Source organism: Manacus vitellinus, unplaced genomic scaffold, assembly GCF_001715985.3.
Source record: "Manacus vitellinus isolate BGI_N305 unplaced genomic scaffold, ASM171598v3 scaffold_14_pilon, whole genome shotgun sequence".
Lineage (NCBI taxonomy): Eukaryota > Metazoa > Chordata > Aves > Passeriformes > Pipridae > Manacus > Manacus vitellinus.
Window position 1 is genome coordinate 11311050 of NW_021939063.1, and position 25526 is coordinate 11336575.

At 44.2% G+C, this 25526-nt stretch overlaps 1 protein-coding gene across 4 annotated transcripts in view; it reads right to left on the reverse strand.

Moving 5' to 3' along the window:
* Positions 1–3937: 3937 nt before the first annotated feature.
* The window catches only part of CHCHD6 (coiled-coil-helix-coiled-coil-helix domain containing 6), a 109622-nt gene continuing 88033 nt past the window's right edge, over positions 3938–25526 (reverse strand). For 2 of the 4 annotated variants that reach the window (XM_018068730.2, XM_018068729.2), the window contains 2 exons: positions 8685–8747; positions 3938–4485 (listed from right to left, as the gene is read on the reverse strand). In XM_018068730.2, coding sequence (XP_017924219.1) covers positions 8703–8747 — 45 coding nt within the window. In that variant the 3' untranslated portion in view covers positions 3938–4485; positions 8685–8702. Of the gene's footprint in view, positions 4486–8684; positions 8748–22519; positions 22607–25526 lie in introns of those variants that run through there. The other 2 variants (XM_008925295.3, XM_018068731.2) reach the window with 2 other exon arrangements.

The window sequence follows — 25526 nt, forward strand, 5'->3', positions numbered from 1 at the left end:
GAAACTAGTTTCAGGAGCAGTTTGTTACATAGCCCTGAGGGAGCAGTTGATTTCAACTTGGAAACAAAAGTTTGTGTGCTGCTCTCCCTAGGAAGACAACAAAGAAAAGTTTCTGCCATGCACTGACCTCTATAAAAAGTCTGAAAGAGCACGTGTCACTAAATCCAAGATACACTTTTGACAGAGAGCCCTCCTGAGAGACCAGTGGCTGCTCCATTTGCTCCCTCTGGCTTTGCCCCAGGCTGCACAACTACCACTCTGCCAGCACAATTACACAGCAGAGTTGGAGATGGAGGGGTGGCATTACTGGCCTGAGCAGCCTCAGCACAAAGGTGATCCAGGCTAATCACTTCAGTCCACATCACCCTTCATTTTCCCAAGGCATCAGCCCAGGAGAACCAGGGAATTGAGGAGAATTCAACACATACCAGAGTGCTAGGGCTGACAAGGCAGGTGAATCAGTTCAGGAATATCCATCTTCGACAAGAACAAAAAAACGTGAATGGGAGCAGGTGTAGGATTACACACTGCAGGACTCTGAATGGCCCTTCAGGCTCCAAAAGAGTACTGGGTGCAACAGCCCACTGGGAGGGCATAAGACAAGGGAAGAAAAAGGTGTTCCTGAGACATGTACAAGACTGGCAACGAAGCATTTTAGGGAGCTAGGCATAAACAATTTATCGACAAGTTACAGACAAACATTTTTAACCAGTTTGAAAATAAAAAATAATAACAACTTGAAAAACAAATTGAAAAATTCTGCTTGGAAAAGGAGCACACAGCATGAGATCACAGGATTCAGCAAACTATAAAATAGGAAATGAGACTTACTCTTCTACCCCTACAGCTACACAAAACCCTCCTACACAGATTACAGACACACTTGGCAATTGCTTTTCTCTTCCCGCCTCTCCTGTTATGGACAAGGCAGAGCAGGTAGAAGCCTGAATGCAGAGAGGATATTAGATAAAGCATCTTGCAAAGTCAAGTGTGAAATATTAACAGCAGGAGGCAACGGGTTGTGTTTTTATGCAAGATCACAAATTTGGTGCTTAGAGTGCCAGTGATGTTCCTGCACACTGGAATCTCAAAGTGCTGCTTGTTGAATGTTTCATTAAAAAAGCTATTGAGGCCTACTGGAAAATTTGTATCAGTTATTTCCTGTATCTTCTCTAACTTTGCTGGTTTTGTTCTTTTCCCTTCCTGCAACACTAAGAAATTATGCATGGATAAAAAGGTTGTTCTTTCCATTCATCTGGTAAGTTTTAAAACAATTCATACTCTTAAAGCAAGCACTCTGCAAGCTGTATTTTCACATGAAATTACCACAATTGTGCACATTGCATCCAAATCACCAGATGCATTTGTACACAAAATTACCCAATTTGCAGAGAGAACTGCAATAACCGGGCAGGCAAAATGGACACGCACTGCTCAGCTGAATGGAGCACTGCACCTGAACTGCACCTGGTCTTGGGCAGGTTTAGTTGGTGAAACAGATATTCCTGGACACAAAAGAGCTCCTTTTTATCCAGCACATGCAGCACAGACAGCAGCACTGCTGGCTGCCTCTACCCCACCTCAAACTTGCCTCTGGAGGAAACTGCCTCTAATTCCAGCTTCCACAATAGACTCGGACCCTGTTTATCCTGCTATCCTAGTTGCCCATTAATGCCGACTGCGACGGTAGCGGTGTGGTAAGGACATCTATTCAACACCCTACCCAAGCTCCAGGAATAGTCATCTCTGCCACTCTGGAGCATAACTGACACCTGCTGTCACAATCTTGCATGGAAAAAAAAAAATTGCTCCCAGCATCCAACAATCAGTCGAGGAGAAACATAAGGAGGGGGAGCCTAGGAAAAGGTACAGGGCTTCTTCCCTCTTTGCAAGGGTCTCAGTACTATAGGAACAGCAAAGATGAGGGGGAAGAGAAAACACTCAAGAAGCTGTGTTACCTGCATATTTTTTTTACTTGGATAGCAGCTGGGACTCTGCAAACTGAACTTCATCTTCAGCAGTTTCCTACTGACTTCTCCACTCATCGTATTTTTCCCCAGGCTCAGATATCTGTGCTGGTCATTAGGGCAACAGCAGCAACAAAACTTCTCCTGGGCACTAGGAAACACCAAAGGAAAGGGACTGCCTGAAAAGCAGATGGGATCACAGTCCCCATGGACATGATCACCAAGGTGTTTGTAGACATTCAGCACAGAGTAAACTAAAGCCAAACTCAACCTGGCAGGACAGAGGAATTTCTCATTTCAAGGCTGTGCAATGAACAACTGTCTGTCCTCAGAGGCTACCAGAGACAGAGTTAGGCAAGCCAGTATTGAAGTGCAATGACAGGCAAGAGGTATATTTTCAGCTAATAATCAAGCAGTCCCTCATCTGGAGGTACTGGACAGCCTTAGAGTGCCATTTTGTCCTTGTTGGGCTGCAAACAACCGCAGTGCACCTGGCCAACATTAGCTGTAGCTGTTACATTTATGATTTTAAGGCTGATTTTTCCCCCCACTACCCTCTATTGAGCTCACTGTCTGAATGATCACATCTGTTTATGTTCCACAGACACCTGCATATCTTGAGATGACAGCAACTCCCTGAATGCTGTAATCAGTTATTTCTCAACAGAGGAATTGCCAATTTGGTAAATAAAGCTCATTATAAAAGAACATGAAAATGTATTACAGTTGCCTAACAGAGAAAATTGCCCAGTGCCGCCAAATAATCAGCCCTGGCATCATAGTCCCCCCCATTTAGGGTAGCTGAAATAATGACATGCAAATTACTCATGCCAAGGCAATGCTGGATAGGGGCAAGAGGAAAATGAGGAGGAGACAAAATAGGTATTTTTCTCTTCAGACCAACAATAATTTCAAACCTAGCCAGGGACAGACCTTGCTGCTCTAAATCTCTGCATGCAGAATCACAAGTTCTGTGGCTCTGTAGGCCCTGGTTATCCAAAGCAGATCCAAAAGCTGGCATGGCAGCAACAGCAAAAGCCCACCCAGTCCTGCTAAAACAAATTTGAGGGCACTGAGTATCCTACTTTGGTTAGGAAAAACTTGCCCTTCCTTCCTTGGGGACGGCAAGTTTGACCTACACAATGATGAAAACCTGGAATTTTTGCAAGATCTGAGACTAACAGAGATGAGCCACGGGTAAGCAAACATCACTTCTGAGGAGGAAGAGGATTGTGGCATCAGCTTTCCACAAGGAAAAGCATTTTGTTGCCTTAATGAAGATGTAAAGCACTAAGTTGCTGTCTAAAGAAAAAAAGAGACAAAGCACAATATAACACAGAAAACAATTCTCAGCCCCCTTCATCCATTTTCATAAACACTGACATGACCTCCAAAAATCCATGTTCACATTCTTCAGAAACTGTCAGACACAGTCAGAAAGGACAGAGGCAGCTAATGTTGCCAGAGAAGAGGAATCAAGTTACCAAGCTAGACTTGCTCCCCTGGTTTGCTGACAGGCCTTTTGCAAACCTTGCCACACCTACCTCTGGGAGAATCAGATTCCAGATGTACCCAGCTTCCTCCATCCCTCACTCGGCAAGGAGAGGGCTCAACACAGAGCACAAGCCTGAAAGGGACAGTGGTTTATGGCAAACAAAGCAGGAACTGCAAACAAGAGCTGGTGAACAGAAAGATAACTTGGGCTCTGCATCCAGCAGGCAAAGGTTTTTTCAGCATGATTCCCCAACACCAGTTCCCTTCAGCCAGGACTTTGCACTCTTCCAAATACTTTCAAATAAGCCAAAGTCATTCAGCCCGGGACCAAAATGAACAAGTTTTGTGATTTATAAACTGTGACTTGAAATATTTCAATTCCTCACACTTGTTTGAAGTTTTTGTTGGCATGGGCAGTAGGCAGAAAACAGCAATTTACAAACTCATGGGTCTAAAAGTACCTCACAGCACACAGCGACCATTAAACACTTTATTGTTTAGGAGGGAACCCTGGCAGGGAAGGAACACGCCTGCTGGTGTGACCAATGGGAGCATGCTAGGAACAGTCAATCCTAACAAGCTAGTCAGGGTTACTTCCAAATACTTTGGACCCTTTTCCCCAGAGCAAACAGACAGGTAACAGCTCTTGAAACTCAGATGTAGGTTGGTGAAACCAAAACTAGAACAGGGTGAACCAGGCTCATGGCAGGCAAGACTCCAAGCTACAAACTGTACTGGAAGCCCCTGGGGTCAACACGATTCTTTACATTGCAAAACAATAAAAAGAAATTATAGCATCCCCCTCTCCTGGGACTCTTCTCCCAACTCCAGGAATGTCCAGTGAGACTGATACATGCAGGCAATTAGAAGAGGAATCATGTCACTGTCTTGGATCATGAAGGGCAGAAGGCACCGGTTTTGGTCAGTGTCTGTCCAGAAGGATGCTGGGGCTTCCAAGGGCATCTGTGGTCCCTGTCCTCTGCTCTTTGGCGGCTGATGTTTATCCAGAATTAACTAACAGCTCCTGGAGAAAAAAGGAGACAAAAGAAAGAGGCAGCAAGCTAGTTATGCAGCTGTTGACATTGGAATGTTCCCCTCAGAAATGAAAGAATAGCGTTGGCAGGGTGAAAATCCCACAGAAAAATCATCAGGTTTCACCTGCTGTAAAATGCAAGACACTCAAGGGGAGAGGACTGCAGAAGTGAGAAAGCAGCTCATGATATCAAAGGTGAGACTGATTCTATAAACAAGAATATATGGTCAGTTGCAATGATTAGGATTGTAAAACCAGTGGCCAACAGCAGGAGAGAACAGCCACGGTTCCAGGTAAGCCTTGGAGCAGCTAGGTTGCAGGAGTAAGTGTAGCTCCACACTCAGTCCTGCCCAGCAGGACACAGGAGCACTTTGATTAGCTGCCATCAAACATGCACACAGCACTCACTCATTCTGGAATGGGATCAACGTAAGAGTGAGGACTAGAGAGGAGAGAAGAAGAAAGATGGGGACTCAGAGACTGACCTAACTCATGACATGTCTGACAGTCTTTATCCTATTAAGACCCAAGACCTCCCAAAATTCAAAGCAAAATCATGCCTGCTTTTTCCCCACAGAAACCTCCTAAGTGATACCTCTTCAGATCCTGCATATGAGGTATCTGCATATAAGCTGTGAACTTCTGAGGGGTAGAAAAAAGAGGAGGCTTTCAATATTTTTAGGATGGAGATTGCAAAGCCTGCTGTGGGTTCTTCCTGTTTTTATCTTATCACTTGCATAAAGTCAAAGAAGTAAAAGCAACAATGCCATCAGCAGTGGATGAGAACACACCCGACACCAGCTACACCACCTCCAAGGATCTGAGATATCCTCAGCTGGATCCTACTTCAAAACCTGGGTAATCAGCTCTCCCACACCAGCAATGGCATCTCTCCGTCAGCGAACTCCCACTACACAGAAACACAGAGGGGGAGCCCAGCAACATGCTGCTTTTTTCTCATGCTCTGGACATGTGCAGGTCTACTTGCAGAGCAGACAGTACTGATCCATGCTTACAGGACCCAGGTAATGCCAACTAGAGAAAGGCAACTGATCGGTTCACTGCATACGGTCTCACCACCCATTTTCACTAGGGCAGTATTTGAGCTCAGTTCTACTCTCCAGATATTTGCCTTTCTGAGGAGAAAAGCTGTGCTTTCTTCAATGCAAATCAGAATGGAGAACATCATAAAATAATGGTGCTGGCACACTTGGCACTGTCTGTCAGAGGGTGAGCATGTCCTTTGGGCTACTTCTGCATAGTAGGCTGGTATTGACTGATACATGGCCAATGTAGACTGAATATGCTGGCCTTGCATCTCCAAAGACAGCTCCATCTCTGACAACAGTGAACTGGGAAAGCTTCAAAGGACTTAAGAATAAAGACAAAACTGTGTGCCACATTATTTAGACAAAGGTAATTCGAAATCTGACAAACGAACCATCAATATTACTCCACTGACTCTAATTTCCCAGGTAATTTTTCTCATCATCAGTGGCTTAAAAGTCATGCACAGAGCAATACATTTTAAAAACTCCAGTAGCACTCACAGAAATTGTAACGAGTGAAGCAGTAACAACTCCCCGATCAATTTTGCAATAAAGTAATTTGTTATATTCACACTGTAACACTTCAGTGAAGTATCCAGGAATGCTACATTTTATGAAAAAAAAAAAAAAAAAAAAAAAAAAAATCAAAAAACAAAACACTCCTGTGGCCACTCTGTGGTTACCCCTTGTGGAAGACAGCAAAACATTTTTTTAAAAGTAATTTTAAAGAATATCATAGTTAGGCAATTTCGTGTTCCAAATCATAACTACATATTTCAACCTGGTCTAGTGGAAGGTGTCCCTGTCTGTGGCAGGGAGGTTGGAACTAGACGATCTTTAGTGTCCCTTCCAATCCAAGCCATTTTATGACCCTTTGATATTTTGAATTTCAGAAGAAAATGCAAACAGCCAGCTTTTAACCTCAATCAATTCCTTCCAGCCTAACCTACCCACATACCAGGGATGCACTGAGTTGGAGGCTCACAAACATTCCTTGTGCAAAAACATCAGGTTCCATCTTGCTCTGGATGACTAAACTTCCTCAAAATCTTTTGCACAGTGAGCACTGGACCCAGAACTGATGGGCTGCCAGGCAGGCCAGACACCAATTTCCTGCGGTGCAGCTCTCGCCAAGGGAAGCTTCCGTGAACAGAGGATGCAGGTAATGACACTGTCAATCAGCCCACACTGCTCCCAGCAGAGGCCTAAGACAATTACCTCTAAGAGCAGCCTGTGCTGGATGGAGCAACTAATTAATGTCCTCTCCCTCATCAGGGACACGAACTGCTTGTGATGGTTATAGAGTTGGTAATTTTTGGGAATTGAAGTACTCCCAGTACACAACAGCCTGCGCAGAGGGACAACTTCCCCAGCCGTTTCAGACATTCCTGCTCAGATGCCAATTCAGATCTGGCATCACCTGCCACACCAGTGCAGGCCTCTACCATCCTGAACTCTCTGACTCTAAGGTTGAACTCTCTAAGGTTGAACTTACCATGAAAGTGAGACCAGAGCTGGTTGCTGTGAATCTGTTCTCCTCTGGATCCCCTGCAGCACGTGCCATGCAGTACAGACCCCATTAACAGTGAACAGTTCTGGAGGTCTCCTGACAGCTCCTGCACTGTCACACACCCACTGCACGCTGCACAGTGGAAGCTCTGCAGGCCCTGTGGTCTGTTAGCCCATCATGTCTACGCTAGTCAGAATACACACAGAATTGTTCCTGGGCCATCAGTTTATAAACCTATGGCTAACTACTTTACAGCACACAGTTCCGTGCCTCACATGCTGTGCAGCAGCATGGAAAGACACTGTATCTCTAACACTAAACACTCTCTTTGCTAAGCTAACTATTTACCCTCACATTTTAATTCCAGCTAGCATTGCAACCATGCCAATATAGATTTGGCACTTCTTCATTTTCTTCCAACGTGGAACCCTCCCTGCAAGATGCTACCAGGTTAGTACAACACTTACCTTGAGCAGAAGGAGCCAGGAAAGGGAAGGAGAAACCTTACCTCTCCTCCATGCCCATATCATTGCATATGCACCAGTCAAGTTGTATATGCAACATATTCAGGCAGTTTGCAATCACAAGCTCTTCTCACATGGCAAGATACTGCCAACAAATGGAGTTGAGGCTCAGCCTAAAAAAGTTTGGTGACTCCTCACAAAATAACTACCCCACAGCTGGCATTAGCTGGTCTCTGCTGCAGTCTTAACAGAACAAGTCAGGAGATATCAGCCTTGGAGACTGCACTGTACACTCACTCTAACAAGAGGGGACAGTGCCCTTCTTGCATGAGGAGGGTAGGTTATTTTTAATGCCACTACCAATGCAACGCAGACACCAGGTTCCAGTCTTGATGGGCTCCAGACCAGCACCTCTACATGTGAATGCTGTGTCCATATCAAGGCAAATTCCTTGGTAGCAGAAATAGGAATGAGAATCTGTTCAGTCCTGACAGCAAGTCCAGCTGGAGGGCACGCAATACTTGTTTTCCTCCATGCCTCTCCCGGCAAACGGGACCTTGAGCCACTAACTCATGCTCTTCCACCACTGTGAGACTCTGCTTGGGAACTAACAGTGGCCAAAATCGCTGGCTGCTCAGCTGACAGAGCCTGCCACTTCACAGTCCCCGTGGGGAAGCCAGTAGCTTTCCAGTTCTGGTTCCAGTTGAGTGAGGAGAAAGGGCTGAGCTCTGCAAATAGATTTGCTCCACAAATCTCACCCCTGCCGAGAAGGGAGTCCAGTCAATGCCCAACACGGTCCTTGTCCTCTAACAAAGAGAAGTTTCAGCAAGATTTTCTAAGGCACAGCTCTCTCGTCTTTCTCCTGTTCCTTTTTTCCCGGTCTGCATCCCAGTGCAGAAGTTCAGGGCTGCCTGGAGAGTCCACAGCATCCTTTCTGCCTCCCCCCAGTCACTGGTCAGCTCTGTGCCTCAGCTCTTGGTCTCGCCGGAGGCTCACAGCCAGTGGAGAAACCTCCCTCTTGAAAGGCCAGACCCCAAAGAACTTCCTCCCTCAGTGTTTGCCAGAGACGCTGTTTGCCAAGCCTCAGCTGTGTTAAGACATATTTATTTAACCAGCCTTTAGTCTCACAGGGCAAATCCTGCGAGTTTCCTCCAGTATGTGCCTTACCTTTGTTCTAACATCCCTTTAAGCAGTTGCACCACGGCGCTCACGCATATGGGCACTGTATACCTATGAAGAAATCAGAAAGCAGATCCCCATGATAAATGACTCGGTGCATCTGAAGTGTCAGTGACAAAGTAGAAATTAATCTCCATAGTTCCTAGTTCTCTGCTGTGTGCAGGCAGCTCTCAACACCAGAATACCTGTTGGCGCACAGCAGATCTCAGCAGTGTGACTGCACAACTTTTTCATCTCAGTTAGTGTGGAAAGAGGCACTAATGAAACACAAAAATCCTGACCTGTCCTAAGATGGGTGTTCAAGGCCTTTGCACTAGATGAGGCATTTGTTGTGGGGCTATTAGCTCCCCAAACCGCTGCAAGGGACATTTGAGTCACTTTGGTTTGATGTATGCTGTAGGTATTTTTTGGTTATGTGCAATTTGTTCTGTTACACTCAGGGTATTGGCTATTTTGTGGAGCAGCTGAGCTGACTAATGGATCACAGCACTTCTGTGCCATATAGTTATTGCACAGAAAAGCCTCTCTGTCTCTCTCATCCTTCAGGAGTCCAACGGTTACTGTCCTTGGGTCTGGAATAAGGAGGGGCAGGAGCATGCCTGGCAGCAACAAAAAGCATGAATTCAAAAAGCTATGAAGAGAGTTTTGTTTTCCCTCTTCCCTGTGCTGGTGTTAATAGATTTGCAAAGCAGAGAAGTTCACCCAATGACTTCTTGGCTACTTCCCCAGATGGTGTCTTCAAAGCTGCCTTGACAACAGAAAAGACGCCTTTCAAAAAACTCACCAGACGCATTGTCAGAACACCCCGGAAAGTGCTTTCACGTGGAAGTCCTCTGGTTTACATACCCCAACAACAGAGTGCAAGGAACAGAAACAGTCTTTCTGGTTTCCTCCTCCCTTTTCTTCCACTCACAAGAGCCGACACTGTTTGCTTTGCTCTGCCTTGACACCTCCCCATAGCTCTGCATCACCCGAATACGAAGTTATTTACCAGCACAACTAATCTCCAGCTGTTCTGAGACTCACCTGTTTGTTCATGCATTATAACATTGATTTCCTCCAGACAATTGTTCTGATCATTGTTCTAACTCGCAGAGAGCTCCTGTCATTAGCCTTGCTTAACAGGAAATATTTTGCCACTGACTGAGCAGCTCTGCAGTTACAAGACTGCACAAAAAATCATCCCGGCTGGGGGGCTGCGTCTCCCTGCTGAGTCGGTAGCCCCAGACGTCACAGTGGGCTCAGTGCTTTTGATTTTGGACATGCACTAAAAAATACCGGGGCCAGGAGGAACAAACACGGCTCTACAAAGGGCCACTGCTGAAAGGATGGCTGTTAATTAATCCACATACAAAGTGAGGGCGGCCGTTTTTGTTCAATCAATGTTAATTGCATTTAATCTCATGCTTGCCATTAAGAAAAGCCACCAGGCCAGGCTGATGTTGCTACTGCTTGACATGTAGATTCCACCCACGTTTGGGAGGCAAGGCAGGAGGAGGAAAGTAATGGAAAGAAAGGAAATAACCCTTCCTCATCCCTTCTGCATCACTGCACAATTTCATCGGGTCTGTTCCATTATTTAAACAATTTTTGTTTTCCAATACATTACAGAGGAGCTCAAAGGATGAAAATCAGACATGGAGCATTTCACTACTAGTTATTCTTGCTCTCCTGGGTACCAGCTTGCAGCTTTGCTAACCTGCACAGCCTGGGCTATTGTGCTTCTGTATATATAACTGAAATACAGAAAATCACTTATGTGAAGTGGTGTTTGCTTTTTAGTCCTGGGCTCATCCCAACAGACCTGCCAGTGCCCCTCAATATGACCTACAACTGCTGACTGCCACCTTCCATCAGCTCTGACGAAGCCTTTCTCCTCACCTCACTACTGAGCACAACCCCAGCACACGTCAAAGCATGCTGGTCTGTCTTTCTCTGACATCTTATAACACAAAGTAGCATTTGCTATTAAACAACCTCTGACCAAATCTGCCTTGTAAGACAGTATGTTTTTGAAGCCTGAACTTCCCAGGACCACTAGTACATCCACCGGTGATCTGGGGACTGTGCCACTATCTGCCCAGCCACCTGCTTGGGAAATGGGAACAATTCTCTTGCTTCTGCAGGAATCAAGCCTGGGGGCAGAGGGGCAGCTCTTGTAGCACTGGAAGCCCAAGGTGGCAGACTTCACAACTTCTGGCTTATTGCTTCTGCAAGTGCATTGCGTTTTTCCAAATCAGTATCAAGAACAATAATAATCAAGACCGGGCTCTGTCGGTGCCTTTCCCCTGTGGCAACACACAACACTTGCCCAAAGCCAGTGCTGCAGTTTATCAGAGATTTTCCTTATCCCTCGATAAGCGTTAGTCCCATTGCCTCTCACCGCATAAAATGGACATATCACAAGTGCCATGAAGGACTGGCTGAGTTTTAAGTGCTCTGAAATGGCTCCACTAGACTTGGTCAGGATTGCTTTAAAATCATTTCCCATTAGGACTGTGACCCTCTCTCTTTACAGCCACCATAATGACTCTACCTCAGGGGAAGATAATTACATCCCACTATCTATACACATCAGGAAGTGTATGCTACAAACACTACCATGCCTTTCTGGAACAAGAGAGAGAAGGCAATGCAGGAGGAGGAAGGGGTAACACTGAATGCCCCTCCATCCTGCAACTGGAGTCACCCTGAGTGTTTTGCAAGCTCGTGAATTAGCCCCTGGGAGGGATAAAGGGATCCAGAAGGCACAGAGTGTTTCTAAAGCAGAACAATGACAACTTGTACAAATCCAGCTCTGGTCTTGTGAGGATTAAAATGAACTTCACCCAACTGTGAATATCCGTTTCCAGAGCCAAAAGGAATGGAAAACCACTTACTGATGCAACAGCATTTCATTATTTCCAACCCTAAGCCCAACGCTTCCAAAAATTAAGGACAGGCAACAGTAGTATTATTGCCGGGGGACGGTGGCTGCAGGAGTTTAACTGCTACACTGCCAAGCCATGCTCTGGGCACAACACAATGAAATGCCAGACACAAATACATGCAACTTCTCCATACTGTCATTCCTGCTCTTGCTACCAGCCTCCAGGATAATCAGTGGGAAAATAAAAGGAAAAAAATAACCCCAGAAGCCAAGAGACTTTGGATTAAGTTGTATAAATGACCTGTTACCTCCTTACACGAGGAAGAAAGAAATGCAATAAATACCTGCAAAGCCATTTCAGTATCTTGGATTAAATGGATTACAGAAATGGAAAGTACATGATGCAAGATGTTATAAAACAAGATGCCAGGGAAGTGCAAGAATTTGAATCAGGCTGGCAAATGATCCCTGCAGACTATTGAGGAAAATTAATAGAGAGAAGGGGTAGAGAAAGGACATAGTAAGAAGACTGACTGATGAACACTGTTGTTAGGACATATAAATTCAAGATGTCAGACTTTCTCTTAAATCTACTTCAGTCCTGGAATAAAAATAGCAAATCCTATAGTGCTAAAAAGCACTGGAAGTAGAAAATGCCAAGCCTCATTTCAGGATAGGTTTCCCCTGTGCATCCCTCAAGATTGAAGTTTGTGACTTTAATTATTCCTGGAACATTGTGTATATAGGGATTCAATGCAGGGATTACTAGCGGGATCCTTGTTATAAGCGCCACTTCTCAAACAAATTACACTTCACTGGATGTCAGTAACATACACAAGAAAACAAATTAGATAGAGGCAGCAGGATGGCAAGATACAGGCCCGGTGCAAGGGAATTTCACAAGGTCACCCAGAAAAATAAAGGTGCTTAGAGTATAAACTCCTAGAACATTTCTAATTCCACAGCACATTAAAGCTTCGCGTGACCCAGACACAAAACACCTCCAATACACCAGTGACTCCACACAACCTGAGACCAAGCCTAGTTGAGACATGGTTTGTTGTGAAGAAATGCCATCAAGGTGGGGGTGGAGGAAACAAGAGACAGGAGATAGAAGGAGCAACTCCAGTTGTCCTCCCAACTCCAAGGGATCATCGCATCCATTGACTGTTCACAGCCACACATAGACAGATGGCAGAAGCCAGGGAGAGGATGTAATTTTGTTTGGAAGCAAATACAGCAGCTCCTTGGCTGCAGGGCTTCTTCACAAGCTGATTCCAGCTTTACATACTGCATTTTGCCTTTCCAGATCTCATCCTGGAATGTATTACTAACCTGCACCAGTCTTAAAGAGCATGTCTTTAACTCCAGAAATTTTCATGAAGGTAGAAACAAAGGAAAGTCCAGTCCTTGGGTAAAGTACAAAGAACTGCTGAAAATCTTCACACCACCTCAGCTATGGCACTGAGATGGGACCTCAGCAGTGGTTGTTAAACTCTCATCCTGCAGATTTTACCAGCTGCTTGCCGGTGTTACTAAACCCTTAGTTTTCCCATGCTACAGGAAGGTCACCACTGCCTGGAGGGCACGAGACAATTCTAGGCTCCCTTGTCAGTCACTTCCCAAATTCTCCCAGCAGCTGTAGATAAACCCTCATCTCAGTTTCCCTTTCTGTACCTAAGAGTAATACTACTTACCAAACACAGAGGTATGATAATTATTCACCAGGAGAAGATGCTAAAGAAATGCAAAAATTCATTCTCATCCATTCCTCTGTACAATTTGCATTTAGGCTTCAGTGGAAATGTATTGCTTTATCTTGTCCCTTTCTGTCTTGCTTTAGCAGGCTCCTGCTCTGGATAAAGAGAATTCTTCAGGTCAGCATATCATGTCCATATTTAAGGTATGGCTCACCCTTGTTTAGTCCAGCTTTATACATCAAGCACAGAGGCAGGCAGAGACTTCTCCAGATATCCTTTTTCTATTCCTAATTCTATTTTTGCTCAGTGATTCAGTGAAATTTTACTCAGTGAAATTCCACGTAGAAGTATTATGAGCTTGACTGGCTTTATTTGTTTAACACTTCACATTTTCATTAAGCTGTTGCTACTCGGCAGCCAGTAATTTTATTTGTGTGATAGCTGTATTCATCTCGCCCGCATGGGTGTAGATGCCGCTCTCCTTTTCTTCTGGCTGAAGAGGCAAAAATCAGCAATGATAGAGCCAAGAGAAAACTGGGAATTCTCAGGTCTGTTTGCAGATAGATGTGGGATATACCTTCTACCTGTTTTCATGAAACACCTCCCAGAGACTACAGGCACCTACAGGTAAAACTAAAAAGAGAAAGAAAAAATTGTTTTGGGAGACTATCTCCACTGCCCAGGTAACAAAACAGAAACTGAAATCTATTTCAGCAGAGTCAGCCCGTTTGACTCAGCACTGAACTCTTCTGCACCACAAGTTTATTGCTGACTGAGCATTTACAGTATTTGAGTATCAGATTTTAAAGAATTAATTATATGTCTAACTTTTCCAATCTTTGACTATCTTGAAATATCTGGTCCCAGGAGCTGCAAGATCCGATTAGATCACGAGGAAAAGAAGTCTGGTTGGCTGGCCCCCACCAAGCCCCAATTAGACAATCCTGTATCAAGTTCAGGCAACCAGACAGAGAACTAACAGCCCTTTTGAAATGTTAATGACTTGAACCGAGACAGTCAAATGGCTCAGCCACACCTCTTGGATAGAGGTTTCTGAAGTCACCCAAGAAATCCCAAACATTTCACTGTGCCACTCCCCTTTTACAAGATCAAGGAGAATGGGAAGCACTGGGTAGGGAATCTGCAGTCTGGGTTGGAGAATGCTGGGTGCCCGCCGGGCACGACACACGGACCGGAACGGAGAGGCTGCGGACAGATTGGGAGGCCACGGAGACATTCAGTTATGTGATTAGATGGGGCTGCCCAACCACGGGCACACCCAGCAGCACCTCTGTGAAGCTGCAAGCTCAGGCATCATCGAAGTCAGCCCCTCAGCAAGAGGGATCTGTTCTGAGCAGCTGCCCATCAGTGCCCAACACAACCAATGCAATTAAGGGAACAGCAGATAAGATGCCCTACAACCTGAAATGTGGATCTGAGCAAACAAAGGGAGAATGGTGAGCACTAGGAGACGCATCTTGATTTCTCAGTGTCTCCTCCTTCATAAATTCCAAATCCTTCTTTCAAGATTAAAAACCTTTACCAAGTGAAAACCAAGCTCAGCATTTCCCTAGCTCGGTCCTGTCCCTTTCCATCCTCAGAGGACGCACTGGTAGAATACCAGATGCTGGAATAAGACACAAAAGCCTTCTAAATAATTATCTGCTATCGCCTCCTCCGCAAATTTGTAGTTCTGCATCTGTGTCAGGACAGAGACCTGCTTCCATCTGTCTAAAACACATTCTTTACAGAGGACCTAAAGGTGGAATGTTTAATAGGAGCATTTGAAAACATATTAAGAGACCGGAAAAGAAAACGACAGTTTTTAAGTGTGCTGTTCACTTTTCTTGTGGATGCTGCTCAAGTAGAGGGGGAGCTTTTATATTTTTTTATAATATGACAAATGATGCTGGTCCCATCTCGTAATTTCCCTCACTGTGCAGCATGTCTGTTCATGATAGATACCAGTGCAGCTGCTTAGGTGTCCGTTTATCTGCTTGAAAAGTATTGTCTATTTGGAACCAACTCATCCTAAAACAGCAGCCCCAGAGGGTGAGAGAGAACAAAAGGGAGGGGGGAAGAGATGAGGGAACTCTGGACTGGGAACACATTCATGCTTCTCCTACAAAGGTTCTAGTAAAAAGCAAGCATCATATTTAGTTTCAGCTACATCCTCTCTTCCTCCCTCCTCGACCATTCTTTTCTACTGTCACTCAACAGCTCTTTACACTCCCTTCCCACAAAGACCTTACCACTAACACACATTTCATTTCACATTTGCAACCTGTGGAAACAAAGCAAGCCCACAGCTGCCTTCTGCAAATCTGTGCCAGCACAGAGGAGCCTTCAGGTCCCAACCTGAATAATGTGCAGTTTAAGACAGGTAACATTTAAAATAAAAACAAAACACATAAAGGAAGGAAAAAGAGAGAGAGAAGGGAAGGGAGAAAGAGAAGGACAAAAAAAAAATAAATCAAAGGGTATTTATATTTTGTGTTTAAAGAGACTTTAAGCAGGAACTTGCCAATTTTCTGTAACCAGGATTAGAACAGAACAAACTTAAATACTTCGTCCTTCTGCAAAGCCCTCTGAGCTGAATTTCACTCTACAAAATGGCCAATATAGAAGGAAGCTCATAAATCCCTCTGACGTAAGTAACTTCACATTACTCTTGGGGAAACAGAGGCAGGGACAGATTCATTAATCCAAGTAAATGAATCTGTGAAGCAGTCTAGATTTCTGAATCCCCATAATGTCCCACTCAAAAAACAGCACCCAGGGCCCAGCAATTTCCATGCCATGCTGCCTGGCAGAAGCAAAGCAAGAGACCTGAGCAGATGAGAATGTTTTCAGAAAGGAAAAGTACCTGCCCGAGCCATGTAGCAAAAAACATGTCTTACTACTTTAAAATATTTCCCACCATTTCATTCATTGCATCTTTAATGTAAAAGACCAAGGTCACATCTGTAAGATGCTGCCTCAGAAACCTGCTGAGTAGCAGAGAGCTGCACAACCTGTCTGAACAGGTGGGTACATATTCCTGTGGCTCAGCACTGCCAGGGTTAGCCTGATGGTAATACTCAAGGCTAGCAAGGTTAGGGCTGGTTTGATATGTCATCATTATTCTGCAGCCTGGGCATATCCTGAGAGGATCTTGCTACAAGCTGGTACTCTGCCTCCAGCTTATCAAATACAACTTCCATCTGTGTGCAGGGAAAACCTGGGTCTTATAAAGCTGTTTAGGTAGTTAGATGTACAAAAGAACTTTATAAGACATTTATGTTAAAGAATCGTTAGAACCAGCACTGAATTGAAGACTTGATTTTTAAGATAAGGAACTGTTCATTAAAAAATCTCTTTTTTTGTGGGGTGGGGTTTTCTTTGTTTTGAAAATAATAAAATTCCACATGTAAGATGGTGTCAGTAGAGCTTAAATTGTGTAAGGTAGTTGTCATTACTGTGACTTAAAATTGAGATTTGCATTCAGGAAGCTCAATACTTATTGTCTCCCAAAATTTAATTTCACAGAAAGACTGGTTGCTTCCGGAAGGCAAAAGGCTAATCCCACCCTCTCTTTTCCACAGTGAGTTCCCAGCTACCTTCTCACATGTAAATGGTCCCAAGTCGATCTGCTGACAGCTACCAAAGCACCAACCCAGATGATGCTGACCAAAGGCCTCCAAGCTCAGAATTATAATTATGCAAACCAAGCCTGCCCCCACTGATGCCAGCCTGGGAAGAAAACAGGTGTGCAAGCACACATACACATACATACCTCCCAGCTCACCCAGCATGGGGAGGGGCAGGCTGGTCACTTGATTTGCAGGCAGCTTTTCCATTTGTGCCTCTTTACTTACTGCAGCGTTTGAGCAGCCAACCTGCTCCCCTTTCATCTGCTCTGTGGTGGCCATTTCTCCAGAGCTGCCCATCATTTCCTTATCAGGCAGTAAAAATGTAGGATCACTAGAGACACAGCTCAGATTGCTGAGATTTCACTCTCTCAGCGGGTTGTAAATGCCCCTATAATGTTGGCTTTTTAAATCTTGTGTTATTATTACCCGCGGCTGCCATTCAGTCTGCAGAGAATAAAGCGCCCAGGCTTTCAGGACCCACACAATGGCTCTGTGCATTTGCCAGTGGTTGGACAAACAATACCTCTGTGTTTCAGCTTTATTGGAAACCTTTCTGTTGTGGGAGTCTGACTGCATGTGTCCCTCCGCTCAGGCGACGCAGAGGTGCGAGCGGGTGCCCACAAATTCATCGGTGATTTCAGGAGCACGTGCCCCGGCTACTGCCTTTAGAACCAACATGAAAGCGTGCAGGCAGCTGCATGTTGCTGTGAGCCTATGAAAGACAGAGATAGAGACCTGCAGAGCCAGTTGGCCTCCTCTATACATCAGCCAAGGAGTCTGAAGCTCCAACAGGGCCCCTCTGTGAATAATTACGTTCATCTCTGCGTAAACGGTGTTGCCGGCTCCGAGGGAAGTGTGATGATATATGACATAATTGTGAAAATGCCAAAGCAACACTACCCTGAATCACGTACTTACAGAAAATCTTGGCTTCCACTTGAAACTAAAGAGCCTGAGATTGCCCTGTTTTACAGAAAGGCTTGAAAAGCGGAACAACTGGAAAAGTACAAATGCGAATGCAAACAAAATCTGAAAAATGCAGGGCTCTTCTAATTTGGGGAGACTGATTGTTTTGGTCAGTTCATTATTGCTTGCAGGGGATACTGCAGATGTGTGAACTCTTACAGAGCTGCAAATATCCCTTCACTCAAGAAAACAAGCCATGCTGCACACTCTTCACATATTGAAAACCCAAGAGAAAAGTCAGAAACTCCCCCAAAACCACAAGGTTGACTTGTAAAACTGTTTAAAAATGCATGGGGGTTATTTCATTTGTCTTCTGGTTTTAAGCAACTGAGTCACGTTCTCATACAACTGCTGTCTAGGCAGGAGGGTTAGATTATTTTACTTTATTCCTTCCGTTTTTATTTTTTTCAGTAAAAACACAGAACTAAGATTCTCATGTACTTGTAAAACTTCAGGTACAACTCCACAAAACTAGGGCAATAGAAAACATGCCAGATATTTCAAGGCTTGGCAACAGTGAGCCTGCCTGTCTCTCTGTGGCAGGAGGAATGTCTGTCTGTCTAAGCCAATGTTTCCGAGTAAGAATGTCTCATCCTGATAGCCCATGTACATATAAAACACCTATGCTGTCAGCATTCCAGAAAGAGACCTTGACATTTTGCAGAAAACCACAAGCCCCCCCATCTCCCCTGAATAGCAGCAGAAGGCAGAAAAACCTGGTAGATCTGAAAATGTAAGAATCAGGTGCTGCCTTCAGCAAGGATTAAAGTTAAAACGGAGGAGGCAGTGGAGAAATGAGCCCAGCCAAGTCACTGGAATTGGTGTGCCAAGAAACAGACTTCCAGGTTTCCCATCCCATGTCCACAGCTGGCCTGTCCCACTCCCTCTCCTGTGAGCCAAGAGAAGAGATACTTTGAAGGGGAGGAAATTGAGGCTCTGCTATCTTAAAAGGAACAAAAAGAAAGTGAATGGTTTCAGCAGATATTGTATTATTGTTGTGATATTATGTGCCTAATGTACCTGAAGAGATAAACTGCAACCCACACTGAGCTCTAACCTTACAGCAACCAGGTTGGCACTGGCAGATGAGCTCTGCTCTCTGTGGATGGAGTAACAGGATTGCAATGCTCTCTTCCCAAAGAGTAATGAGGTGCCCAGAGAGCCTGCCGAGGTGTCAGAGAAACGGATGCTGACAGACCCTTTGCAGGTCAAAGACAGATTAAGAATAACACAATACCAGCATAACAGCACCTTATCAACAGCTTTGCGAGTGCTAAGAAGTGAAGCTGAGAGAAGGCTGTGACACCTGTCTGCATCACAGCCCTGCTATTACTGCCTTCCGACTTCCCGCACAATCCAAGTGTCCAAACGGCTTTGAAGCAAGGAACGGAAAGACAGGAAGGTGAATCCGAACTCCAATCAGATGTCTGAAGAGACGGTATGAATACTTTACATTTCAGTAACACTTCTCATCCATAACGAATCTGAGACATCCATTCAACCTCAACACTCCAAACCACAGAAGTAATATCTGCCCAGGTAGAGATGGGCAAACAAACACAAGTTAAATGACTGTTCAAGGTCGCCCAAGGACTACAAGAGACACACACGTCTAGCAAGTAGATTACTCTTCCCTTTTGAAAGGCACACAGACACACACACGCACGCACAGGGGATTGAAACTGCTTAGCCAGGTGTGGAGCCTGCTGTGATCAACACGGCTTCACTGAGCAGTGACTCCTCTCACTGCTGTTTCACCGGTGCTAAAATGTAAAAAAGCAAACCTTTATAACAAAATTCATTCAAACAGATGCAAATAGCGATGGGGATTTTGCATCTGGGCTAAGTTGCTACAATCTATACATCTTATTTGTTTGTTAGTTATTAAATTACCCACAAGCCATCAACAATTCAAGTCTCTCTCCGAGAGGCAGAGATTAACTAGGAATTGCTATGCAGAAATGCTGCTCATCTCTCTCTCTAGCGAGATCAGCCTCATGATGAGTTGCGGACATTTGGGAACAAAGGTGAGCTTTCCTGCAATAAATGAGAGGCACAGAAAGATGGGAAAATGCTGCTACAGGGAGAAGAGGATTTGCAAGGCAAGAATCTATCAGGAGTGGCTTCACACACACACGGCAAGCCACGGACTGAGATCAAACACACCCGTGTATCTGGAGCACAGGAAGCCCCACTTCTGTCCAAGAACTAATGCAAATGAGATTTTTCAGTGAAAGACAATGAAGACAGTATGTAAATATTAATTTAACAATCTAGTTGACAAAGCCTCGGCTGATCTATAAATAGCTGGTTTATTAGCAGGTGATGCTGAAGGCAGCTATCCTGGCTCCATTTCCCACAATCCCCTGTGCCATCTTGTTTTTATTGACCCTGGAGACACAAGGACTCTTAACCGTATGCAGCTCGCTCCTCCACCACTACCTGCAGAGTAGCTACAAACACTTGACAACACAATACATATTTATCAAGGCCCTTACACAACAAGGATCCTGCAGCACTACGCACACAATGGCTCCCAGTGCTCAATTAAAGAGAGTAAATGGTTTAGAAAAATAGAAAATTCGTGCAGCCTTGCTTTTAAACAGGAGGAGCTGGTCAACTCAGGTGCCATCAGGCATTTAGGGAATGATTGACATGGAGCCAGAGCAAAGCATTGCCTGTCTGCATTTACACTGTGCACTTGGCAAACTGAGAAGCCAGGATAGTTACCTATAGTAACTCTAGGCCACCAAAGAAGCATTTTGCCGTGTCAAAACAAGATGTCAAAATCCTGATCTCTTTACGCAGTTTCATTTCATCAGGAATTATTATTTTATAGTACATAATAAATCTTACAACTCTTTCCCACCTCTTCAAGCCGCACACGCAGGAATCCCTTCTTTCACACAGGCATGAGACAGCTATTTAACAGCAGACAGCAACACCACCAGAGTTTAGGGCCAGCAAGCAAGAATATTTGCCTCCTGGTAAAATCGCTGTGGTATTTGGAGCAACATACCAAAACCTTCCTGACTGCAGTATGGTCAGCATCCATGGAAACCACATGAATTATGTTTTAGGCTATTCGTGTGGATTTATATATTCTCCAGAAGTATTTTAAAGCTTCAGTCTTCCTCTTGCTGCAAAGAACAGTGACAACATACTTGACAAGTTGGGCTTGATTGAATTAGAGGCAGATTGAATTAGAGGAACAGAATAGACTTTGTTATCCCCCTTCCCACTTGCTTCAAGTTTCTAAAGAAACCTTCCGAACACAAGAAGTTACTATGTCTCTCCCAGCCATATGATAAGCAGAAATAAATAATTAAAATCACACAATCAACACTTTTTTTCCCCATAAGGTCCATCATATTCTTACAGCTTGTACAGCGCAGGCTCCAGAGTTTTATCCTGACAGGGAACCTACTGTGCTGGGCACTGCACCAACCCCAGCAAAGGCAGAGCCTGCTCGTGACTGGGAAGCCCACGCTGCAGTCGGAGCGTGCATGGAGGCAAACTGGAGCTTTGCCAGCAAAGAGCCCTGGTACATACCCTGCCCCACTCTTGCACTCTCACTTCTCAATGCCGCCCACTTGATGAGGTGATAAGAGTTTCCAGAATGCAGACTTGTTCTGCCACAGCTCAGAAGGTACCTTCCAAACAATCAGTGATCTGCGCCAACAGCACTAAAGTTCCCTATGGAGTCGGGTTTGGACAAAGGACTGCTCCTTCATTTGTTGCAGCAATAACCCTTACAAATTTCTTTTTTCAAAGGCTTTCAACAAAAGGATTAAACTGATTATGATTGCAATCCTGTGATGGTCTTGCAGTCTGCTTTTAAGACCACCAGGGACTGTGGGAAGGAAACTTTTGTAATGAAGTTCACTTACTAACCTGTCTTTTTTGAGTGGACTTGCTTCTGTTTTCCAGTATTTACAGAAATAAGATAGAGAAGCTTGACTTGGCAGAATAGAAACTTAAAACCACGCTCAGAAACCCTGCAGAATTTAGCAAGGGAAGTGATACATGTTTCCAAATTGATTACAAATAAAGAAATCAGTAATTCTCACTAATCAACTAGGAAAAAATAGTATAATAATAGATTTGCAATCATCTTCACTATATTATTTACTCCAGTAAAACTGTCATAAATCTAATCACAATAGACACATGCAGCACTGAGGAAACACTGAAACATTTTACATAGTTCAGTAAATGTAAGAAGCTGCAACAAGGTGTCAAAACAACCTTCCCAAGAGAAATTCACACAGTTGCTGTCGCCTTTGCCTTTGATGTAAAGCTACAAGTAAACCTGCAGTGCCAAATGACTCAAAAGCAGCTTGTTCTGTTCCCCAAACCTCTGCATGTGCTATTTCCTGTAGCTCCAGCAAAGTTTCTGCTTCCTTTGGCTGCTCTCTCCTTTTCCTATCACCATATCCATTGCCCAAGATCCTTGATTTCGCAGCCCAGCCAGTTGTATCCCAGGAGCGCTTACCAGCCAGAACCCAAAGAAATGTTTAACTAAGTTTGGCTCTCTCTGAAGTAAATTTTGAGCAACTAGAGCACAGATGAAATCCAACTTAACCAGAGTAATTCATTCTTCATGCTTGTTTAAGCATGGTCACTCACCGAGGACAGACTGGCAGCCTTCTCCATGGGCTGTGGATTCCACTGCACTGCCAGGAACTGTGTTGAGACAAGTCCACATCACATGTCAGTGGAGATGGACTGCACCCTTCAGCTCTGGGATGGAAAAATCAAACTGCTAGATAGGTTCTCTTCCTTGCCAGATATACTGATTTTTATCAACGGGAAAAGCCAATTAAAGTTGATAAAGACACATTCTCTGCTGATTTTTCCTTACTGCCCACTGCTCAGTGCTAGTATAATGGATAATGTTCTGCCTGTGGGTGTATTTTCTACGATCTGTCAGTTCTGACAGCATTTTGGCACCTGGATAACTCAAGATCTATACCGAGGGTCCAGGAATGCACCATTTCTCAGTAGCTGATGGGTACATTTTTCAGCTGGGCTTCCCTAATTAAAGGGCTGGAAAGAGATGGGATCAGATTGATAGGTTTTGCAGTCAGATGTTTTACGCTCAGTTTGATGAATTATAAATCACCTCTTGCAACTTTTGGAACATGTGAGAAGAACACGCAAGAGAAACTACAGCAGTGTATCCAAAATATCACAATATAATTACTTATTTTCAAATTCCACTTCTGTCTCTATGGCAAGACCATTAAAGACATACTCAAGAAAAGCAATGTTCCTTGAAGATAAAATAAAATATATATGTGCATATATATATATATAAAAGCAAACTGAAGCTATGAAAATGAGACACCACTGCTCTGGAGGTACTCCCACATGGAAGTGTTTTGCCCCAAATAGGACACAAGATGCATCCCTCCTCCTTTGAGCATCACCCTAGGCTGGGAATACCACACTGGGAGTGAGTGCCTCAGCTCAAATAGCCACGTCCTCTGCCAGACCAGCAGGAAGCTTTGCCTTGTCCTCAGCTGTCACAGCCTTGCCTCCAGGCTAGAGGAACCACTATCATATTTAATGCTTTGACTTTATTACCTGTAAAACTACAGGAAAACAATGTATTCTGTGTTGGTTTCGTTGTCTCTGTCAGAGCCCCTTCCCTATATACAGTGAAATGCAACCCCAGAAAAGCCACTGGCAAGGCCTTTTCAGAATAACCAGTTTCTTCTGGTTTTAATGGGATCTTTAAGTCCTCTTGGGGGTGCGGGGAGAACAGCAACCACAAAAAAACCCACCCAAAATAGGATGTGAGAGCCCAATATCACAAAGTGAAAGTTCACAATCATCTTGCTGTCGGTGTTATTCAGACCAACGCAGACTTAAAGCTATAGAGAAAAAAGTCACAGAGTAACCATTTGGAATAGGGGAAAAAACTGTTTGTAATTTAAAACATGAAACTGAAGAAATACAGTGCAGAGCAACCAGAATGTGAAAAGCACATCCAGGCACTGAGAGGTTAAAACAATTATTTGAACAGCTGGGAAAATTAAAATGGTAAAATAATAGCTACCCTTCAAAATTCTACAGATGCAAAGAGACTCTTCAATGAATAACTGATAAAGGGGAAAACACATTTTAAAAGAGAAACTGTTTCACGCATGAAGGTCATACAAGTAACAGCTCCTCTTAAGAACCTGGATTTTCAGACTTGGCAAGAGATGAAGAGGTGGGGTTAACACAGCAGCCTTTTACCTCGAGGGACTGAGGGTCAAATCCTGAATACTCTGAGTTACACATGAAAGCAACTTTGGGCTATCCTTTCTACTGCCCTTCTGCAAACTGTTCCCTACCATAGCAAAAGCAAGGTCACATAGGATCATGCCAGAATTGTTGTAGCAGTTTGTTTGCTTTCCCAAGGAATTCTCCCAGCACTGACACCACAGCCTCAAAGGCTGCAGGAACTGGTGCAATCAGAGCAGCCAGTCCAGGTGGTTTTACTACTCTGTTATCCAGGGCTCCCTCATACACACAACCTTGCTCTGGTGACAATGTGGTGATATGTAATTTTCCAGAGGAAGAAAAAGAGTCTGTAATGAGTAGCTTTATTATTCAGGAAAGGTCTAACTGGAATAATAAAGCCAGTCAGGACTGCAGTGAGTAAGCCATGGTGCACACAATGCTGCTTATCAGGACTGGGTACACAGACATATCCAGGGGACCCACAACTCCAGCAGAGTCATCTCCAGGACAGGGAGGAGATGAAAGAGCACAGCCAGGGAAGATTTATCTGCCACTTGGCTCCAGCAATCCTTGTAGGCAATGGATCCTCTTTCTCTACTAGCTATTTTAAAACAAGAAGTAAAAAATTTTCAAAAAGTAGAGAAAAATTGACAACTGAATATGCAGCACTGCAGAGAAGAAATCAGCTGTAGAGTGCCAGCTCTTGTTTCCATTCCTCACCCACTTCAAATGCACAACCTCTTCCACACAAATACTGCACAAACTGTTACAAGGACAGCAACTGAACATACCTCATCAGAGTCCAAAAACATGGATCCTTTGGCAAAAAAAGGCAGAATCAGAACAGAAGGCCAAATCCATCCACCCCAGCAGTCAATTCTATCATTCGCACATATTTCACCAGTCTGCAACTAGAAAGTCTAAACTACTCCTTTTTTCTTTAAGTCAAAGAAAGAAATTAGACAGCATAAACACTGAGATCCTCCTAACAGGAGGACTTTTCTCCAATCAAAAAGAATTTGGTTTTCTGGGATGATTAGAGCATTCCTGAAGAACTAAGATGTAGCCACCTTAATGTTTCTTCTCTGTACAGAGTAGAGCCTACTTCAACCTACTCTAGACACCATCAGTGTACTGGTATTGGGTCCTGATGCTGTGACGGGTTAGGTTGCTCACTAGTCAATGATACTAAAAGAAAACATGAAGAAGATGAGCCTGCAGCCTCCCCCATACTATTTGCTGCAACCATTTTGTACTCTTAGCTAATTAGACCAGGTTTGACCACTTAAAGGATCAGAGATGTCCAACATATTGCAGAAAGGAATAGTTCTTACCTTGTGCCCACACCAAACCAAAGCAGCCTGTGCCACAGAAAGTAACACAGTTAACAGAAGGTTTTCAATAGAGATCTTGACCTTCCCAGGATCCC